We start from the raw sequence: 21,516 nt of genomic DNA, 5'->3' as shown, positions 1-21,516 counted from the left end.
CACCTCTGAGTTTATAAAAACGAAAATAAGAAAATATTAGGTCACATGTAAAAAAAACAAATACATAAAAAAATCAAATCATTTTTTTTCTCCTAAAAATCAACTATTAGTATTTTTTACTACTGTTTTTTGTCATCTCACTACTTCAGGCTTCTCCTTTCCACCTCTTTCTCCTTCCCAGCAGGGAATCCTGATCCACTCCACCATGGAAATCCATCCCAGGTCTTCCCGCTGCCATTTTTTAAAAACCACCTCTAGTTTAGAGGAGTGAAAAACAAACCAGCATTGGGGCAGCAGATGACCCGGCGCAGCAGCGAGGAGCACAGCAGTCCTCTCCCTGACAAATGAAAGGATGGGGGGCATCAGCCGCAGCTGAGTTCACCAACCCTGGATCAGGGAGTGTGCGGAGACAGCAGCTTTCTGCTCACTCTTGGGTGACTTTTTGCTGGATTTCTTCCCCTCTCCACTCCGCAGCAACATGCCATTTGCCAAAAGAGTCGTGGAGCCCCATTTACTGTGCAGGTATCAAAGCCCAAGCGAGGAGGAGGCTCTGCTTTTCGAGGATCTGGTGTCCATCAGTAATGTGGCTCTGTCCCGGACCCTGCGGCAGCTGTCGGACTTGGCCAAACATGCCTGCTCCATCTTCCAGGAGCTGGAAAACGACCTGGCGACCACCAACCAGCGGGTCAGGGGGCTGCAGGGGAAAATTACCCAACTCCAGCAGTGCTGCTCCGAGCTGGACCCTAAACAGGAGGCAGTGCGTGAGTACAGACCCAGCTCCACTCCGCGCGCGCGTCTCCTCCTTCCTGCGCGCGGCTCTCCTCAGTAGAGCCTGCGCATCATTTTTAACAACTCTTACACGTTTGAAACTCATTTATAACATAACTTCTGATAAAAATTCCCAGCTATATAAGGAGACTTATTTTAGATAAACACATACAGCTAAAGTAAAGTCACTGCGTAAAGATTGAGCAACTTTTTAAAGTCTGAGAAATTTGTTTTAGTTGCAGCAGCCTTTCTGGCAGAACCGCGCATGACGCGGACTCCAGCTCATGTCATCAGCTCCTTTAAACCAGTTATTAAGCTGCTGTTGCTCTTCCCATGGACGTCCTTCAGTGGTTCTGTTATTGTGACTTTATAACAAGCCTCTGTCCGCTAACATTGTAGCTGACGCACTTTGCTCCGTGCGGGAAGCGCTTCCACTGTTTTCCCTCTAACTTCATCAGAAGTTGGCCTCAATATAGATCTGACTCAGTCAGGATAGAGCTTTATTCTAGGCCCTATTTACGAACCTCATTCAGCATTCAAATAGGGATCTTATTGGGCATTCTCTTTATACTCAAAAGGATTTTTTCAGTTAAAAAAAAACTTTTAAGTTAAAATCATATCTAATTTTAATATTTTCACACGTAGTAACAAATATGCATCTCCATTTTGCCACTATAATTGTTTTAATCATTAATAAAGCTTATATTACTCAGTGTTCTGTCTCCAGCAGAACACTAAGCCTGGTTCTTCTGGAGGTTTCTTCCTGTTGAGAGGGAGTTTTTCCTCTCCACTGTCGCTACAAGTATGCTTAGTGTGAGGGATTGCATTTGAGTCAATGAGTCGATGCAATCAACTGGTTTTCCTTAGATAGAAAACTTTGAATCAATCTGACTGGATGATCTGGTTGAACTGTAAAGTGCCTTGAGATGACGTGTGTTGTGAATTGGCGCTATATAAATAAACTGAATTGAATGAAATTATTTATGCCATTAAAAGACACCCTCAGATTTGGAAATATTGAAACAAAATGTGAAGGTCAAAAGGTCACCCCTCTCTTTACACATCCTTACAAAATTTACACATATTTCCCATATTAGCACCACAAAGTTCCTGTCTTTTAATAAAAGTGAAAAAAATATTTGTTTCTCTATCTTATATTCTCCAGCAGTCATTTTTAGATTGCATTGATTTAGTGTATTAAACATGTAAATATAATAGCAATTAAATCATCTGTTTTAAAAGATGTGAGGCTTCATATCTTCAACTGTGTTTTGTGCAAAAGTCCAGCACTCTTTGGAGCCGTGGCCCTTTAATCGTCTTATATATTTGGCCATAAAAGTCTGATACCTGTAGAGGTATTTTTTTCTTTTATTATCTAAGTGACATTTAAAAAAAAGAAACCTGTTCACGGCTGTCCTGTTTCATATGTTGAAGTTTACTCGGCTGATTCGGCAGGAATTCATTACCCTGATAACACAGCATGCAGCCATCGCCTGGCTCTTTTCATCTCAGAGCCCCCTACTATAGGAAGATAGGGGGGTGATATTTATATAGGTGGGTTTGTGTGTGTGTGTCAGTTTAAACCTGATTAGGAGACCTGTCCAGCCCCGGAACAGTGTCCACAGCTTTGGACATACCCCTGTGGATTTTAACCCCCTTTACTTTAGGTTCAGCAAGTCCTCGCATGTTCCCCCAGACCCCTGCTTCCTGCGGTCTCTAAATGGGTAATTTTGCCTTGAGGTATTTATGTGTGGCATGGATAGCTTTCTACCGCAAACCCCCCCCCCCCCCCCCCTGAAAAGTAAAAAAAAAAAAAACCTGGCCCCTTTTAGAGGCAATCTAAACAGACTGCAGCATGTAGTCAGCAGAGATTCTTTATTTCATCTGCAAGTTTCTGGTTTTGTTTTGCTTGCATGCATAGTTGTTTTGTGATATGCCACTGCAAGCCACAGACTGCTAAAGTTTCTGTTCGGTCTTGCAGACTGTTTATGTCTGAATTGGAAGCTGTCAGTTGTTGTTTGCAAGTACTTTCCCTATGAGGAAGCTTGAACTATTTCTAGACGAGTATACATGATGGTCTCCTCCGGCTCTCCTGGTTTATGCAACATCAAGGTGTGAATGGTTTACAAACGCCTGAATGGAGACCCTCATTTTACTGTATGTGATAGTATCTCCTGTGCAGTGTTGTTTTTTTTGTTAACCCCTTTTGCTTTTAAAAGCCTAATTGCTGTAATTTGTGCTTTTCATAGTCATGGTGTCAGGCGTAATCTTTAACAACAGAAGCCCTTTTTTCGCATCTGAATGACAATCGGTGTAAATGGAGCAGTCCGAGGCCAGGAGGCTGCAGTAGGCGGGGGTGTATCCCCGAGATGCGCCTCATCCCCACAGGATGAGACGTAGAGGGATATAGAGCAGACGATCACAGTGTAGAAAGAGGCAGATGTCAAACCTGCTGTTTAAGTGTTGGAGGGACTGCTTGTTCCATAAACAACCTGCTGGTAACATGGAGTTAGTCTGGGAGGGCATCAGATAAACAGCGTTTGAGGGGAAGTTAAATATAGCTTTGAGCCATGTGGTGAAATCTAGGTAAGAAGGCATCTTTTTTTCTGTTAAAATCCAATGCAGATTGGTTTGGATTAAATATATTTGTGTGGATTACTCTGTTTCGTCTGTTCCATCGGATAGAGTGGCTTTTCAAAGTAAAAGCAAACTGTTTTTCTGGGTAGAATGAATGAAGAATATCTTTTAACTTCTCTGTGAAGTCTGGTCCTAGGTCTGGGATTTAACTAGGCCATTCTAACAAAAAGGGATGCTCTGATCTAAACCCTTCCAGCATATCTCTGTGTCTATGCTTCGGCTCATTGCGCTACTGGAAGACGAGCCTTTTCCCACCTAATAAAAACTTAAATTTCATCTGAATTTTTCTATGCATGTGATGCATTCATAGCGACCGCTGTGTCTTAGAAATTTCTTTCCCTTCATATTTTCCTGAAATGAGATATATTGTGTGCAAAGCTGAAATCTCCAGAGCTCCTCCTGGTATATCGAGGCCTTCTTGGATTAGTTTTCTCTTTGCCTGGCCTTTCACTTTAAGTACACACATTTTAGCAAGTTTGCAATTAAACCATAGTTTTTCTCTTCCCAATAATGGCTTATACAGTGCTCCTCTTCCTCTTCATCATAGCGCTTCTTCACTGATGTTCTCTAACAAACCTCTTAGAAAGGAACATTTGAATTTGTATGGAATAAACACTGTATTTTCTGGAAGTTTATCCACTGAGTTCTCCACGTACGTTGAATTTTTTTATTGTAACCTGTCAAAATATGAAGGATGAAGGAATATTCATAATTTTGCAAGATATAATACATAAAAAATGTGTTAGTGCTCAAGTAAATGTAGTCAAATGGTCACTTTTAATCATCTAAAGACAAAGTTTTTTCTTTGATCCATTCTCTCCAACAGTGAAACAGAAATAAACCAGGCGCCTGGCGAATATCCCTCTGCCAAATGTTTGGACAGGTCTCCCATGACACCCCATCAGTGTCTGCCCTCGACTTCCACCAGCTCTCTCCAGGCACACTGCTCCTCCTTGGAGTTTCTTGCTGGGTTTTAGGTTACCCTCATTCAGTTGGATAGCTGTAATCCCTGCAGCCATCCAGCTTCTCTCGTCCCACAGCACGTGGCTGGCACCTGGAACGTCTCCCTGGTTGCAGGAAAACAGTAGTCACATTACTTAAAGTTCAACTCAGCTGCAAACAGAGCAGCAGTAATGATTCCTCATCCATTCACCATGCTGCCTGTCTCTGCACAGCCTAACAGGAAAACGATGCAGTGTAAGCTTATGATAAGACATATCAGAGGTGAAATATAAACAGTTGTAAAAATCAGATTGAGATACTTTTAAACAGAAAATAACAACTATTTCTATCCCTGCAGTCTGGGTGAATATATTGCTTTCAAGAATCAACACTGTGATTTTATTAGAAAGTAAATGCCACTACATAGGCGATAGATTCACTTTTAAAGGAGCATTCTCGCATACATTGCAGAATTTTGGTTTTAAGTCTAACGTATTTAACTTTCAGCTTAGTTTGTCTAACTAAGAAAAGCAAAACAAAATGAACACTATGGGAAAGGCAGTTGTCCTGAAATCACCTGTAACTATGCTGAACTTTTCAGTCTACAGAGACATTCATGTAAGGCCTGCAGAAAGTTTCTCTCTTCTGCACTTGGAAAACCCTTCAGACATCCCCATGCACTGTATTCCACTAAATCATGTCATAAAAAATAGCTGAAACCCATTTATTAATGCACTACAGTTACCCTGTACCATCATTACACTTCCACTTGTGCAGCAGGACTTTCATGCAGATCTGTGAGATTCAGCGTCCTATAAATAGGCAGTAGCTGCCCTTTTTTTGCCGCTTTCCTCTCAGCAGAAAAGCTCCCTCTCTGGCTGACTCTGCCTTCTGCATCTGATTGACCCAGTCCGTCCATTACTGGGACTCTGATGTGCTAAGTGAGGCCGCATTGACAAGCCAATGCACACTTTATCCGAGGCCAATGTCAGTCAATGCTGGAATCATCTGAAAAGGGTTAATGTATGTTGTGGATGAGTGAAATGATTTAAATGGGAAGAGTTCTGTCATACGGAAGCAGAGAGCGGTCATACTCGACTTTTTTTTTTTCCTTTGCTTTTCTCGAGATAATGAAATAACTATCTCGTTATCACGGTGAAACCATTAATTGTTTTCTCGAGATAATAAGATAATAATCTCATTATCACGAGAAAACAGTGATTGATTTCTTGAGATATCGAGATGATTAACCTGTATGAGTAATGAACGAGGCTGGATCCATGCCTACGGTAACCATAGTGTGTAGTCGGGGTACCGCTTGTGGGCAAATAATAAGTTTTTTAGTTTCCTATTTCTTTTCTATCATTGTCATGTTGTGGTGGATAATTGGATTGCGTGGGTTACAGTAGAAACATCTCTGCTTTTTTAATGAAAAACTTTAATCTTGACTCCTTTTGGGGGTTAATGCATCTTATACCTGTTACAGGCGTAACACCAGGCGCTAAGGCACAGGAGGCATAGTTCTAATTGCTTATGAATCAGAATTGGAAGCAAATCATCAAACCAACAACGTCGTCTCATTACGTAAAAGTTAAACACAGGATTTTTTAAAAAAATGTCACATTGGCTGCCATGACTAATACTTATAATTCAAATCCTGCTGTTGTGATATTGAAGGATGTAATCAGTTTTAACATACACCAATCATCTCGTTATGACAAGAAAACTGCTTTCGTTATCTTAAGATAGTGAGAAAATTAACTCGTTTTCTCAAGAAAACCACCGTAAAAAAGTATATGAGGGACACGACCGCTCTCGGCTTCCTTACTGTCACATTTCAGGGAACTAAACTGTTAAATACCTTCAGGTTTTGAGATTCAGTATATAAATGTATAAAGAACCATTAGCTTTTATATTTATCCCCAATTTCCCTAACACCCCTAAATTAAATACTATTAACCCAATTGTTATTGACATTTTTCCAATTAGTGCCTAGAATCTCACCTAAATGTAATTTAATCTCAGTACAAATCTTTTCTGCAGAGGCATTGGGGGTTCGTTAGGAAATACTGGTGAACAAATGGCTTAATGAAGACCAAGGAACACAGCGGACAGTTCAGGCAGGACGTCCAGAAGAAAGATTAAAGTTGGGTTAGGTTATAAAACAATATTTTCACCTTTTTAACACCTCACAGAGAATGTGTTAAATCTAGTTTTGATAAAGGAGAAAGCAGCAGCCAAGGAGTGACACAGAAATCCACAGATCAGGCAGGACAATCCATTGGAAACACACATTCCCTTTGTGGAAGAAAATAGCCATTAATAGAGCTATTTATAGTTTTTTTCCACAAGACATGTAATAAACTCAGGAAACTTTTGGAATATTGTGTTTTGGCAGAAAGCGCTTTACCCCCTCCCCACGATATCAGGATTCTCTTTGTACCAGACCCTGGGAACCTGGTCATGATTCTGGAGCACCAGAGGTTAACTCATCACAGTAAAGTTGAACATGTGAACTCCTGCATGGCTGAGGGACACCACCAAAACCACGCTGCAGACCTAATTATGAAGTAGCAGAGTTTAACAGACACACACAAAGACTTCTAATAACCTTCACCAAGAAGATGATAAAGATAACTCCGTTCTCTTTCATTAACAGAACCATTTGCATACTTCTGCAGGTCCAGGCAACCTGCTATTGATATACTAGCCTGGCTAATTATAGTGCAGATTTCAAAGCCTTTGCTCAGTCATTCCTGCGCCCACCCTCTCCGTCCTCCCATTCCCAGACATGCAGTGAGAAAGCCTTGATGCTGAAAACTCGTTTCCTTTAATCTGTCATACAGCTGATGTCACCCCTTCCTACTTTCTCTTAGTATTTAATTTTGAATGACTGCATATTAATTTGACAAGCCTCAGTATTGATGATGAAATATGAAAAAGTGTTGTTTGTGAACCACAGAGAATTGAAAGTCTCCCACCGACTGGGTGTTCAGTGCTTTGGCCCCTGGTGGATCCCCTGGGCCGCAAATTGAAGTGGTTTCTGCTGAACTGCTCTGTCAGGTCAAGCATTCCAGAAAGCCAGTGGCCAGGAAACCGCAGTGCTGTCTCTTCACTTCTGGGACCTCGCTCCCTTAATTGGCCCTCACTACTTGTGTCATTAGGGGAGTTTGGGGGGGGGGCATAGGCTGGGTTCGATTATTAAAGGAGGCGTTTGGCTCAAATGAAGGGTGGGGAGCTTCATTGCCTCGCTTGAGGGAAGTTTGTTACTTATTACATCGTGAATTCCTGCAGTGAGACCATTGAACAGAACAAGTGTTCTTGACTCAGTATTAATCTGCCTGTCCTCGGTACGTTTTCAGGTGAATGTGCCAACTTTTGCAGAAAGGGGCCTCTTTTCTGGCAATAGCTATGGAAGAATTTCTGTTTTTGAATCGCCAAATTCTTTTAGAGGGTGATGAGTTTCAGTTTGCTGTTGAAAACGGGTGAAGGTTTTTTAAAGTTGTTGAAATCAGGGGTAATGACGAGATACTTCGCCACCCTGATGTGTTTATGTGGATGTCTTTTACCAGCACTCCCTCTTGTTTACAGAATCACTGAGATACCAGGGTTATAATTAAAGCAGGTACTAAAGTAAAAAGTGGGGTGGAGGTTGGGCAAAGTCATCGGCTTACTGACCTTAAAGGCCTACTGACCTCTTCACCGCCCCCCCCCTTGTATACAACATCAAAACACAAAAGCTCTAACACAGCCGCCCCCATTTTTCCCTTATCACTAGCCTTTTAAAGTCTTGCCTGTCCAATTAGAGGGGATTTTACTTGATATTGGTCGGCCACAGGTCAGCAAACCTGGAGGAAACAGAGCAAGGCCTGGTCTGACTGAACGGCCACAATCAACTCAATAAAGTCAACAAAGCATTTGGTTCAGGTTGTTACTCATGAAGATGGAGAGAGAGCCAAGAAAAGCACCATGGCTACTTACTAAAGTGTTTGTTTTGCTCTTAAACCTGCCATTGCCTTGTTTACCTATCTTCTCACCTTCTTACCTATCTATCCATGTATATATGTTTTAACATGTTTATGTGGATGTTAATATGAGGAACGAATCACATGATGTTTGTGGTGTTTTGTAGATCATGTTTACTGGTGTGGGGGGTGTTTTCTGTCAGGACAGAATATGTTTCTTAAGCTCTGAGGCCCTAACCTGACTCTGCCAGATGGATTTGCTCCGCATATCCATCTGGAAACCTTCCGTTGAAGTAATTTTGGGAAGGGGTGAAAATACTGGTTAGCTGATTGGCCTATGTTGGTGATAGACGGGCCAAATAAACCAATCAGATCAAAGAAGCATATGACGCACTAACAGAGCGACGACGAAGAGGAGCCAATTGATAGATCAAACTCTTGCCGAAACCAGTCGGGAGAAGAGCAAAAACATCTTTTCCTCTGAGAAAAGCCTCCAGAGCAGTGTTTTGCTCTTCTTTCAGTGAAGAAATACTCTGTAATTCCGATAAAACTTGCTCGATAGCCACGCTAACGCTAGTTTCATCGGCTGAAGCCGCCATGTTCTTTAGACTGAACTGTCGCGCTTCTCGTTGCGTCACACCTCAACCCGCCTCAAAGCCAACGCTGACTGGACGTTCGTTTGGTGAACGGCACCAAATTTTCTTTGACGGAGAGTCTCCAGACTGATCTGCGAGTGAAACCTTGAAAGCTCGCGAGATCAGGATGGTCTCACGAGGGTAGTGAGGCCCTAGCTTACAAAGTTTATTGCTTTATATAAATTGATTGATTGTGGAAAGTTTATTGCTATAGAAAATGATGAGTGTTCCCAAGTGGTCCAAAAATATGTAACTATCTAGGAAGCAGGTAACTGTGGTTTCAGCTGGAGCCACTCTTAGCCTTCTTGGGCCAAATTTTTATCAGTGCAGACAGAGCACTTGCATGACGTAGCATGAAATTTAGCAACATTATTTTTTAATACTAGTTTAGGGCGTTTTAAAAGGTAAACATAGTGACTCAGAGTTTTAATGCTTATGACCCAGAAGTTGTTCGACAAATCACAGAAAACCAGCGGCTTTCTAGTAACTTACTTAGAGATCAAATTTCATATGCCGCAGTACTGGGTTTTAGAAATTTAGTTTGGAAGCATCATTTATCTGGAGCACCTTTCCACAGCAACAGAAATACGCAACAGTGGGATTGAGGATAACAATGTTTGTAAATTTTGAGTTTTTATTTATTCTTAGAACAGTAAAATCAGAGGAACTTCTGGAGTTTTTTAAGCAGCACTTTGAAATAAAAAAAACTTTTTGATTTTTTTGGCTCATCTGCAAAGTCTGACCACATCTGGAGGCGCTGTTGTGAATGCTGACGCAGAAACGGATCTTGTATTGCCAGATCTTAACTTCAGGGAGTTTGCGTTTTTACTGTGTCTCACCACATTCCTCTCCGTGGCAACCTGGAGAAATATTGACAGCTGAGACGGCCATAAAAATCATTGTCGGCTGGTCTTTGTTTCACCGCTGCAAGACAGAAGCATTTCACCCTGCTGGTTACTGGTTTCCTTTTCTCCTTCTCACTTTAAGTCATTTGATTCCCTCGACTCACAGTATCATCACAAAGACATATTTAAAGGTTATGCAATGGAATTACGCCCAACATGTCTCAGGATCAGGAAGAGAGAGAAAAAAAGGATGGTTCTTATGATCGCGTCTGCTCTCAGTCCATGTGAATAGGTGACTTGCTGTCTGTTGAAGGAGATTAGTTGAAAGCAGGAGATAAAGGATCTTACACCAGGTGATGAGTCACGGCTTTAAAAAATCAAAGCTTGATAGTAAGTAAATCCTCCTGCTCTGTTTCAGAGGCTTTTCTCCCTCCCACAGAAACTTAACTCAAGCATTGAACTACTGTGTATAACTTTTTTATGTCTGCAACAATTATCTTTGGAAAGATAGCTTCATGCAATTCTGCGAACAGAGAGATAATACGGGAGAAACTGATATTCAAGCTAAATCCCAGGAAGGAAGCACATGTGGATCTTTAGTCTCTGCCATGCAGGTGTTTAGACTGGGATCTGAGAGGAATGTGAACTCCCCCCCCCCCTCCTTACTGCTTTATAGAGCCACACACACCAGTCAGGTTGAGTCTTTTAAAGTTGAAAGAGCCTCATCATCAATCATCCTACCATCATGTCAGTGCTGCAAAAATGGGAAGCACCTGTTGAATACCAGAGTATGTGAAAATAACTCTGCAGATTTAGGGTTGATCTGTTTGTTTTTTCCACGAACATTTAGCCTTTCATTCCCTCTTAAATTAATCCCAACCAGCACAACAGGTTTGTGTAGATTTGTGTTTCTGCACAGACAACAATACCTTTGAGAAACGTTCAGCCATAATGGAGTATAAAGTTGCTATCAAGCTGACCTAGAGCACATAACTCAGTAGTAGCAAAGACTGCGTTGTTTAGTCTTAATGTGTGAAGCTGCATAATAGGAATTTTTCCCCACTTTGTGGAAGCACAGCCTGGGAGCTTTGGAATTTGAGGGTTTATTTCTTCACAATATTCTCACCAAGGAGCCATTTGAAAGGGAATCGGTGCCGCGTCGGGTGGAGACAGCAGTAGCATCCATGTCGACCACAACTGTCAATGAAAAGATTTGCTGCTGTCTTTCCCTGTGCAAATTCCCGCCATGTGTGTTGCATTCAGAACCAAACCAATTAAGATCTATTTTTTCTTTATTTTCATCCCCTTCCTAATAGAAGTGTTCATATCTGCTAAAACCCTGGACCTCTGTCACTTCAGGCCTAGATCTATTTCCGTGGTCTCATCTGCTCCCTGCTGTTCTGGTAGCTTCCTGTGGGCCTACTCTTGTCACACTGATTTGTGCTTTTAGCTCCGGTGTTTTATGAAGGCTGGGACCAGCCAGCAGAGTGACATGAAATGAGCATCACTGACCTGGATACTGATGTCTTGTTGCTCTGACTTCCATTTCTCTCTCTTGCAGTATTTTGTCTGCAGAATCAGTCAAGATTTTGGCAAAACAATGTCATATATAAAAGGTCCAACCTACCAAAATAATCCTATACTATTGGACCAATAGCATGGCAGTACCAAACACTCTGAGGCTGCTTTTACCCATCAGTAGAAACTGTAACTATTATCACCTGTCATTGTGTAAGTGACTGCATTTGATTTCCAGGACTGTTGTTGCTGGACACCAGCCTTGCGATGCAGAACAGATAATTTATAGTTATATCCCGAACATTTAAAAATGATCATCTGGGTTAGGGTAAATGCATGCACAGTATCATGATGGCAGGACTGGAAAAATCCTGATCAGCAACATGGAAACTAAACATCACACTTGTTTTCCCTTCATGCATAGTTGTGACATGGCGCATGTTTACTCCAAGCGAAAGCCCTTTCTTCACCTCAGCAAAACACATTTAGTTTCCAAAGTTTTATCAGCCAGTAAGTGAAAGTGAAAGTGAGATCTCATTATGCCTGAATCTTTTACCTTATAATGTGAAAAAGGCTTTAAGAATGTGAAAGTTAACTCCAGTAAGACGCTAATAAAATGTGGAGTCAAATATTAGAGATTAGATTTATGTGTGGTTTACATTTAAATTGCTCTGTCTGCTTCATTGTGTTTAAAAGCACAAAACATTTGACTTTTTCTTCTTCCCTTCTCAGCTCCTTTCCTTTTTAGGGACACTTCCTGGCCATCTACATTCATCTTTTATTCTCACCAGTCATTTCTGTGCCTCGACCCCCTCAGGCATTTTTTATACTCTGTTCTCACTCAAAGCTCCCACTCTCTGAGCTTCTTGGTCTCTATTACGTTCCCTTTTTTTTCCCACAATCCTAGTTTCTTATTTTGGGATTCAGCCAGTCCTGCTCCCAGCAGCCCGTTGGCTAGAGTGCTGGGATATAAAAATGGATGACCTGGCCTCCATTATGCTCTGCTTACAGTTCTCTGGATGAAACATTTAGCGACCCCAAGAAATGGCGCTTTCATAGTCCATGTAAAGATGTGCTGATTAATATTTGATTCAGTTTCTCCGGACTAATGCATTCCTGAGTCACACCTGCAGGGCTTGTTTCTAAATCCAGACTTTAAGCTTGTTCCTGGGTTTCAGGAGCATCTCTGCTGTCAAAATGGTCATAGCTATTGAAAAATTCATTAGATTTCCCAATAAAGCGTTCAGTTTCAGTTTGACCATTTTCCCCTAACTCATGACAGGCCAGCTTCCAGAGAGTGACTGCTTTACAAGAACAGGAAACTTTATCATTATTCTGTCTGCAAGGTTTCCATGAAGCTGTTTCTCACCGTGTAGAAAGATCCTGTTTCCAAAGCGTGGACTCACCCTGACTGCTCACTGGGGAGCTGATGGGGACTTCCACTGACATCTGAGCGCCGGAAAAATGGACTGAATGAGGCACTGCATTGTTGAGAGCCACGGTGCAGAAACAGTTAAACGCTCGGACCCCATCTGTTGAGATTCTAACATGCCATGGCATCCTGCCTCTCCAGAACTGTCCTGGCCGCTACTCTGAAATGTCATTCTTCCATTAGAGACCAAAGCCTTTTTATTGGACACTCGGGAAATGAAGGAGTAGTAAAGTCTGTCAGCCATCAAGAGCTGGGTTCTACATTTTTTTATGTTTTTTTTAATGTTTGGAAGTATTTGGAAAAGTTAGACATATATTTTTTTTCTTGGAGGGCGGTATCTATTGTATATCAAAACTCCTGATTCACCCATGTGATCCTTTGCCCAATCTGCACTGCGTCTACACCAGAAACCAAAAATCTTTCTGAAGTAATGTTGCATCAAATCACATTTTATCAGGTTTTGATAAATGAAGTTGGGCAAAGTTTTTAAGTTTAAGAAATGTGATTTGTTTGGCATTATGTGGTGACATTCCTTAAAACCTGGGAAACATGAACTAAGATGCAAATTTCCTGTTATAAATGTTATGGAAAACAAACATATTTAGTGCTTTCTCTGATTTTTTTCCACCCTGTCTTCAGAGTTGTCTCTACCACAAGACCCAGTGAGGAATAAATGCTGGAAATAACCTTTTATGGCGAGCAATTCATGGGAAAAGCTAGAGCCGATGACTGCTGTTGCATCACAGGGCGCACAGAGGGGTCAATCTTCTTGGGATTGTGGACTTTATATTGTTGAAAGTATTTTCCCCTTAGGGCTGTAGTTAGGATGGTAGCAGATGTGCTGGGTGAAAAGGAAAGTACCCAGAAGGTGCCGTTGAGTCGTCCCCAGCTGAAAAGTCCCCATGCGTCGGCTGTTAGCCTGGCGCTCCTAGCTCTGTGGAAGGTGCCTTTCATCAGAGGACACACCCTTTTAATTTAGACTGTTACGATACTGCAGTAATGCTGCTTAAATCCAACCAGACCTGTAGATTTGTATCCTTCGCTGTGCCCTGAACAAAGAAACCCTCATGTCTTCTAAAAGCATTGCTTAACACCTCTAACAGATTTTTTACACAGAGCTTTAGAAAATAACTGCATGCAATTGTTGGATTAAGCCGCTAAATGTTTGAATTTGCTGCCTTATACAGCAAAACACTAAATAATTTATGTTCATGAAAGACTTAAAAAAAATTTTATTCGACTATGAAATGATTTTGTAAAGAAAAATGGTGCAGCCATACCTTATAATTATGTTAATCCTTTATTAGTTTTCAAAATGTTTATGTCATACTGTATAAAAGCAGCATATCAGAAAGTATTTGTACTTTCCTTAAAGGACATTTTTCTACACTGACAATACATCAGTCTAGCTGTTTCTATCACTGCTGAACTGCTGTCTGCATTTTCCCGGTAATGTTTGAAGGTCCAAGGTCCTCCCTACCATCACCATAATCTTGCACTCCCTCTTAATCAGATATCCAGTCATCTTATTCCAGTCTGATGAAACATATTGTTAATTTTAACCCTTTATTGGCACTTTAAACCTTAACATGCCAAAGAAGAGAATCACTTTAGGCTTAACTGTATTTATAATTATATTTCATTTTATAGATAAGAGATCATTTTCTCTCCAGTTCTAGGAAATATTTGACCTGTCAGCATTGATATTACCTTATTCTTATTTGTCTTTCAAAACTGTTAACATCAATAGGGTTTAAAATATTCTTTTCAGGCCATCCTGTAAATATATGAGAAGCAGAGGTGACGTCACACTGTGTGAGAAAGAAAACAGTCGCTGTAAATCAGGATTTTATTCTATAAAATTATTTAAATGGCCACAAGGGTTACATTTAGATTTTTTTTAGCATTTCATTTTAGATTGAAAAGATTAGAATGGTTAGCATTTTAAACGATGCATATTGATCTGTGTATTCCTTTATAATGTAGGATATTTACTTCAGATCTAATGTAAAACAATTTGCTCTCTTTCCTTTTCTTCCAAACTAAAAAAGTTTGAAATGGTAAAGTTATAAAAGAAGTCTCACTGTTCTGACAGCCGGAATTATTGGCCAACATTCCGAGAAACAAAAATATTATGAAATCATTTAAAAAGCCTCCTACATCTTTTTTTGCCTCTGCTGGCTTCAACTTTAAACTTGCTGATGACGTAAATGGTTACTTCCTCCAGAAGGAAAAACTTCCACACCGAAAGTGTTCAGTTTAGCACAGCCTGGTGGTTCTTAGGTATGGGGCGTCCACTCATATTAAAAGACAGACTGGATTATTTCCAGTTACAATGCGGCTATTCTGCTCTTCTCTGTGCTTCTCCATGTCCTTTCAAACACATGAGTTTGTAGATTGATAGCAGAGGCTGTTTGCTGCATGACTGTATAGAGTTGTTCTTTTTTTAGATTAGGTAAATCATCCACATTAATCTGTTTATGGAGAGGCTCTTCCTCCTCTCCACAGACTACAAATTTGACTAGATAGCCTTTTAAAGCAGCTACATTTGCATTTAAACTTTGCTCTTTGGGGTCAAATGTGTCTGTTTGTTTAAATGCACCTCAACCTCCAAGGCCAGGGAAAGAGGAAATCTCTTTTGCATGAAGTAGGACATCTGTTGGTAGTTGTAAAAATGGGACGACGTAGCAATGAGTTCCCACCTGCCACATTGTGGAAGGTGTGTGTTAGATGATCCCTGCAGAGAAAGTGATCAGAAACACGTCTGCATATGATACAGACTTAAAGGAATAGTACACCCAAAACATGATTAGCCTTCATTTTCTACTCACCCCCATGCTGAACAACACTCTGGAGTACTTTTTTGATATCTCAAATGCATCTGGAGATCTGGGAGGCTTCTTGCTGTCTGCTGACATTCAAATAATGGAGGTCTATGGCGCCCGAGGCAGAAAGGTCCATAAAAGTCCACAAAAAACGTGTCAATATTCCTCCATACTGCTCGTCCAATGTATTCCAAGTGTCCTGAGTGGGTAGCATCCAGAATTTACTCGAAACGAAGTCATTTAGAATGTTTTTAGAGCATAAACAGTAGTGTATAGGATTTCCTGAAAGCGCGCACATGCGCGCTTACGACTCTATGGAAACCGCAGCAGACCAAACCAGATGAAAGTGCGCATTCAGCGTCTGCTCTGCCGATAATGCAAGCGTAGAAGAAGAAATGTGCCGTTTACCTGTGCAAAGAAAGAAACAACGAAAGAAAAATGTCTGAGGACTTCAGTGTTGAGGAAGAGCATGAGTTCTTTGCCGAGCTGAATGTGCACTTTCATCCGGTTTGGTCTGCGCGGTTTCCGTAGACTCGTGAACGTGCGGGCGTGCGCTTTCAGGAAATCCTATAAACTACTGTTTATGCTCTAAAAACATTCTAAATGACTTCGTTTCGAGTAAATTCTGGACGCTACCCACTCAGGACACTTGGAATACATTGGACGAGCAGTATGGAGGATTATTGACACGTTTTTTGTGGACTTTTATGGACCTTTCTGCCTCGGGCGCCATAGACCTCGATTATTTGACTGTCAGCAGACAGCAAGAAGCCTCCCAGATCTCCAGATGCATTTGAGATATCAAAAAAGTACTCCAGAGTGTTGTTCAGCATGGGGGTGAGTAGAAAATGAAGGCTAATCATGTTTTGGGTGTACTATTCCTTTAAAGGCAAGCATGCAAATGAGAGGAAAAGCAGATTATGAATGACTGATTGCCTCAAACAGACGGACATTAGAGGTAGAATGTCTAGCCTGCACACCAGCTGGCTGACTGCTGAGTTATTGTTTGGGACCCCTTCACTGCCCCAAAGCAGGGGCATACCTGTCTGTCACCTTAACACCAGCCCAAGTGTCATCGGTCTCCTTTTGGGATGAATTTTAGAGCCATAATCACCGAACAGCTCATTACTAACATATTTATCTGTGGCAGGGCTCGTTTATCAACGGGAGGTCTCTCCATTCATTCTCTTAAGGTCTACGCTGTTACCTTGGCAACACTTTGTTTAAGGGGAGTTATTTTAAAGCCAGTCGGCAGGAAACATAAATGACTTTTGGTTTGAATTCTTTCACTGTGTCTGTCCTTAAAGTGTGTCTAGGTCTGTTTATTGCCCCACTGCTAGCTCCATTTAAATTCTATTCAGTCCCATCATAAAGCTGTTGTTTTGTTTGGCCAATGAACCCTTTTGTTAGTTTGCACAGGGTGGGCTGTCAAGTGGAGTTGCATGTTGTCCAAGTTGCAGAAGAACAGGGAGCGGACAAGGCGGATCAAAGGCAGCTTGATTCTGACAGAATTACACTTTGGAATCAGGAGCCTATGCTGCATCTCTTCAGAGATCAACGCTGGAGGCAGAGAGCTGGGATGAAGGAGGAGGAAAAAATAACACAAGTGTTTTCAGTGCTTGGAATCACAATAAATACCCTCCTGCATACCCAGGCAGATTACAGCGTCTTAGCTAGAGCAACAACAGTGTTCTCTGTTTTTCCTCACCCATTCTGCGTGTGTGGTTTTCGTTTTCAGCTTACCAGCTCCCATCAGGTTAACCCTTCATTTGAGCGTGGAAAGCTGAAAGACACGGCCCAGGGGCCATCTGTGACGCTGCAGATGGCCCCGCTGGTTAAAGTGGGCCAGGATAGATAGGGCCCTGTAGTCAAACCCAGGAGGGGACAATGGAGATTACGGGTGTCTGATCTCTCTAAACACAGTCTGAGGACTTCAGGACACAGGGAGGGGCCCGGTGCCATGATCTTTGTTTTTTGTATCAACATCAAGGAATTATGACGCAGCAAAGTCACTGAGAGCAAATGGTGTGAGGGTAACAAGTCGACGCACTCTGAGAAAGCTCAGTTGGAGGATTTGGATTTAGTTTTCTGCCTGGTTGTTTCTAAAACCCACTCATATTGCCTGCTTTTGTTTTGATCTTTTATGGTAGCTTTCAGGAGAATGGTAATCATTTACAGAAGCAGGAAAGTGGAGGGCAAAGACAATTTTAACTCTTTCATTTACAGGGTTCTATCAAGCATTGCTCCTACATACTCCTTCACTTCCCCAAACCCTATTTAGTGTTTCTGGATTTTTGTTGATGTTGGTTATGAGCCAGGGACTGATCTGCATTCCCATCCTGCAGAGCAGCCTAGACTGAAACATTGTACTCTGGTCCACAGTGCATTTAGCAATCTGAGAGGCAGATGGAGAGGATACTGGCAACAGAAGAAAGGAATTTCATGTACCTTTAAAAGTGCACCAGCTTTTAGCAGACTTTTATTCTGATAGAGCAAAGAAATGTAACCTTTTTCATACCTTTTATCTACTGCATATTTGTATAAGTTTATGTACACAGCCTCAGAAAAGGTTTTTATTATTTTCATTGCCTTACAGCCACAAACTTATGTGTGTTTTATCAGGATATTATCTGATAAACTATCACCACAAAGAAAACCATAACTGTGAATTGGGATTGAATTTTTGAAAAGTAGAAAGTCCCTGTTTGCAGTAAATCCTGTGAGAATCACAGCAAACATGTGGGAAAAATAGGCTCTACCCTGATAAAACTAGAGTAAAACTTTTTGCTTTAAAAGTTTTTGGCATAGAAAACACTCCATGTCAACTTGCAGACACCATTTCGCCTGTTAAACATGGTGTTGGCAGCTTCAGCTGGCTTTTATCAAGGGGTGGAATCAGGACAAAAACTGCAGAAACTTTCTCTGTATTTGCAGCAAAAGGTGCAGGGTTAATTAAAAATACATAAGAAACACTTTTTAGACACTAGTGGGGGAAAAAATACTTGAAAAACAGAAAGTTTTCCTTCCGCCTCACAGTAATGCTTTACTTTGGTTTAATCTATCACATGAAATCTAAAAAAGATACAGTCATGGTAAAAAAAAAAAAAAAAAATGATTGGATCACCTTGTTTTCAAAACAAAGGTTATGCAATCAAGTACTAACTCCTGTGTCTCATGTGACTAAAAGATTGAGTGCCTAAAAGCAGTTTTTGGCTGTACTGCACCATAGTTATTGATGTATTATGATGATATTTTTGCCCAAACAAATGCACCTTTTAAAAAAAGGAACAAAGTATAGAATAAAGCCAGATATTTTAAATGCAGTTTGTTGTATTGGAGAATATAAAAAGGTTTGATACTTTTGCAAGTCATTATGTTCACATAGAGAACTCAGTCTCACCCCTATTTCTCTCATTCTTTCCTCCTGGTTAAAGGACCACTCATCCAGTTCATATTAAGTAGGTGTTTATTAGCCTGTCAGGGTTTGGATTAACAGGCTGAGGCAGGTTCTTTCAGTCGTCTCATTTAACATCACTGATATGAGGATTTCATAGAGTTTAAGATTATTTATCCTTCTGGAGAAAAACAGGTAATTATCTCTCCTCATCTGTCTTGTAGTATCATTGCTGATGGCAGATCCGTGTTTGTTTTGGCTTTGTGTCCAATTCTGACTTATTGCACCGCACTTGTCCCTCCTCCTGCAGCTTTCATGACCTCTGCCATAAGAACTCTGAAGAAATTTGAGATGTTGGGAATATTTCGAGGCAAAGTGATTTACCTCACCGTCTAAACCTCTCTGATCCTTGGAACGCCTTTTAATATATGTGTTCAAACGTGGGAGGGATAAACAACTCCAGAGAATCTGTCAGGAAAATATTGAATCTAGGGCTGAATGCTCCTATCAGTTCTGTATTGTTGCAACACCTCACCACACTATTGTTCGAGTCCGAATCACTGTTTTAAGTCATTCCTTATCTTGGCTTTTTTCATAAAGCAGGATCTTTGCTGTAACAGCTGATAAAGTTTTAACGATAAGATATGATCGAGTCTAATACTTTCAAGATGTTGTGCAGTCGCTTGCCTGTTTGACTAAGGCTTTTATTACCCTTTGATCATTAACATGTTGCACCACTTCTAGAACCGTGTCCCATTTCCTCCTATATTGTTGTCAGAACAGTAGACAACTCTAACCTAACATCAGCCTATGGAGACGTTACCTTTCAGACATAATTGAGGGTTTTGTCTCATTCTTCCCTCCATCACCTTACATTTAAACTCATCGCTTCCATTATGTCACAGCCTGCAGGTATCACGCCCCCCCCTCCCTGCAAACAGCACAGCATTTTTGCAGTTGTAATAGCAGCACGCAGGAGTACATGCCTCCCCACTGATGTCATGTACGCCCGGTCATGCCAGTAAGTAAGAACTGAGGCGAGGTTCTTCTTTGAAAGGGCAGCTGCAGCCTCGCTCTCCATCTGTGAAATGTAGATGTTCAACGCAGGGCTTTGTTGAGCAGCCCTGATGGAATTGACCCGGGGTCAGCAATATGGATCCCCGTGTGGTTTCCCTTTGTGAAAATATACATTTTAATACAGTTTGATTTGGACCAGGTGTCTTCATCTTCCGGCAGCATGAGGAAAGAGGCTGCAGTGTCAACAGAGATTGGAGGGCAAATTGAACCAGAGATGCATGTTGATAGAGGAATAGGAAGCGGCGTCAGCAACGCCATCTGTCTGTTTGAGTGTGTTCAGACAGGGTGTCAGGCAGGCAATCTGTCTTCTTCCTGTCTGTTGTCCTCTTTCACAACAGTGTTTGTTTTTTAGTCTGAAGCACTTCACTTCACTACATACCGCACTGGCACATCAGCATTGAACTTGTTTGCAGCCTGTGTGGCAGATGACAATTGTTTACCTTATAAAGATTAAATTTAGATCTGTTTCACCCAGGAAACCAGAGCCGGTTCAACGCGTTCGGAGGAATTTTACGTTAGCTTACAGTTGGAGGGGTGTGATATTATGAACATTCGCAGAACAAATTATCCATTGTGTGATTTAAATAAAATTTTAGATTGAAAAGGAGATTTCTTGTGTTTTTACAAGGATTTATTACCACTATTTGTATTTCGTTTGCTACTATTGCATCTGTTTGAAATCATTTTAACCATGCAAAGATGCTCTTGTTTGTAAGGACTGTTGCCATGACAACAATCTCGAATATAAAAAAAAAATGGCACAGAGTTTTGAAAAAATTAATTTCCTTCTAAAAAAATAAAACTTTTTCCTAACCCTACTTAGGCTAATTACTTTTTTTGCATTTCAAGTTAGCAGGATGAGGGATTAGCATCCTATTTTTGTGATGCTAGCCATGCTAATCAAACACACTATTATTATATAAGTAGGAGTGATTAGCATGTCTAACTTTACAGATTTTGCATTATCCTATGCTGATACTTATCTAATTAAGTTTTTAATTAACTTCAGTTTACTTTTGTTCCAAACACGTCATCTTGAGAAACTTAATTAATTTTTGCAATATTCTGGTGATAAAAGAAGAACATTTTATTACATTATTATTTAAGACAATTTTAACACCATATTTGACTAATATCCTTTTTCAAAAACTCGTTCCCAAAGGCAAGAACCTCTGTTTAGTCTGCATACAAGAGCAGGAAATTCAAAGTCAACCGGGTTTTTATTAGTGTTGCACCGATACTGATACCAGTATCGGACGGGGCCCCGATATTGCCCTAAAATGGTAGTATCGGTATCGGCGAGTACCAACACCATACCATTTTGAGAGCCATAAGTTTATCCAACTATTGTCACCCACTCCTGGTAGGCAATAAAAAGTTCTACTGGATTCACTTTTAGGCAGCAGCTTGACAAAGCCATGATGGCAATAATTTTACATTATTATGGTATCGGTATCGGCCGATACAGCACAGCCAGG

The 21,516-nt window shown here is 40.9% G+C and overlaps 1 protein-coding gene across 3 annotated transcripts in view; it reads left to right on the top strand.

Annotated features, from left to right (window-relative positions):
* Positions 1-276: 276 nt before the first annotated feature.
* nhsa (Nance-Horan syndrome a (congenital cataracts and dental anomalies)) overlaps positions 277-21,516 on the top strand; it is an 89,221-nt gene continuing 67,981 nt past the window's right edge. For all 3 annotated transcript variants that reach the window (XM_038275815.1, XM_038275813.1, XM_038275814.1), the window contains exon 1: positions 277-761. In XM_038275815.1, the coding sequence (XP_038131743.1) occupies positions 479-761 (283 nt within the window). In that variant the 5' untranslated portion in view covers positions 277-478. The remainder of the gene's footprint in view (positions 762-21,516) is intronic.

The sequence above is a fragment of the Cyprinodon tularosa genome, unplaced genomic scaffold, assembly GCF_016077235.1.
Source record: "Cyprinodon tularosa strain WSP-4 unplaced genomic scaffold, ASM1607723v1 ctg98, whole genome shotgun sequence".
Classification (NCBI taxonomy): Eukaryota; Metazoa; Chordata; class Actinopteri; order Cyprinodontiformes; family Cyprinodontidae; genus Cyprinodon; species Cyprinodon tularosa.
This window is presented reverse-complemented; position numbering and strand designations above follow the sequence as displayed.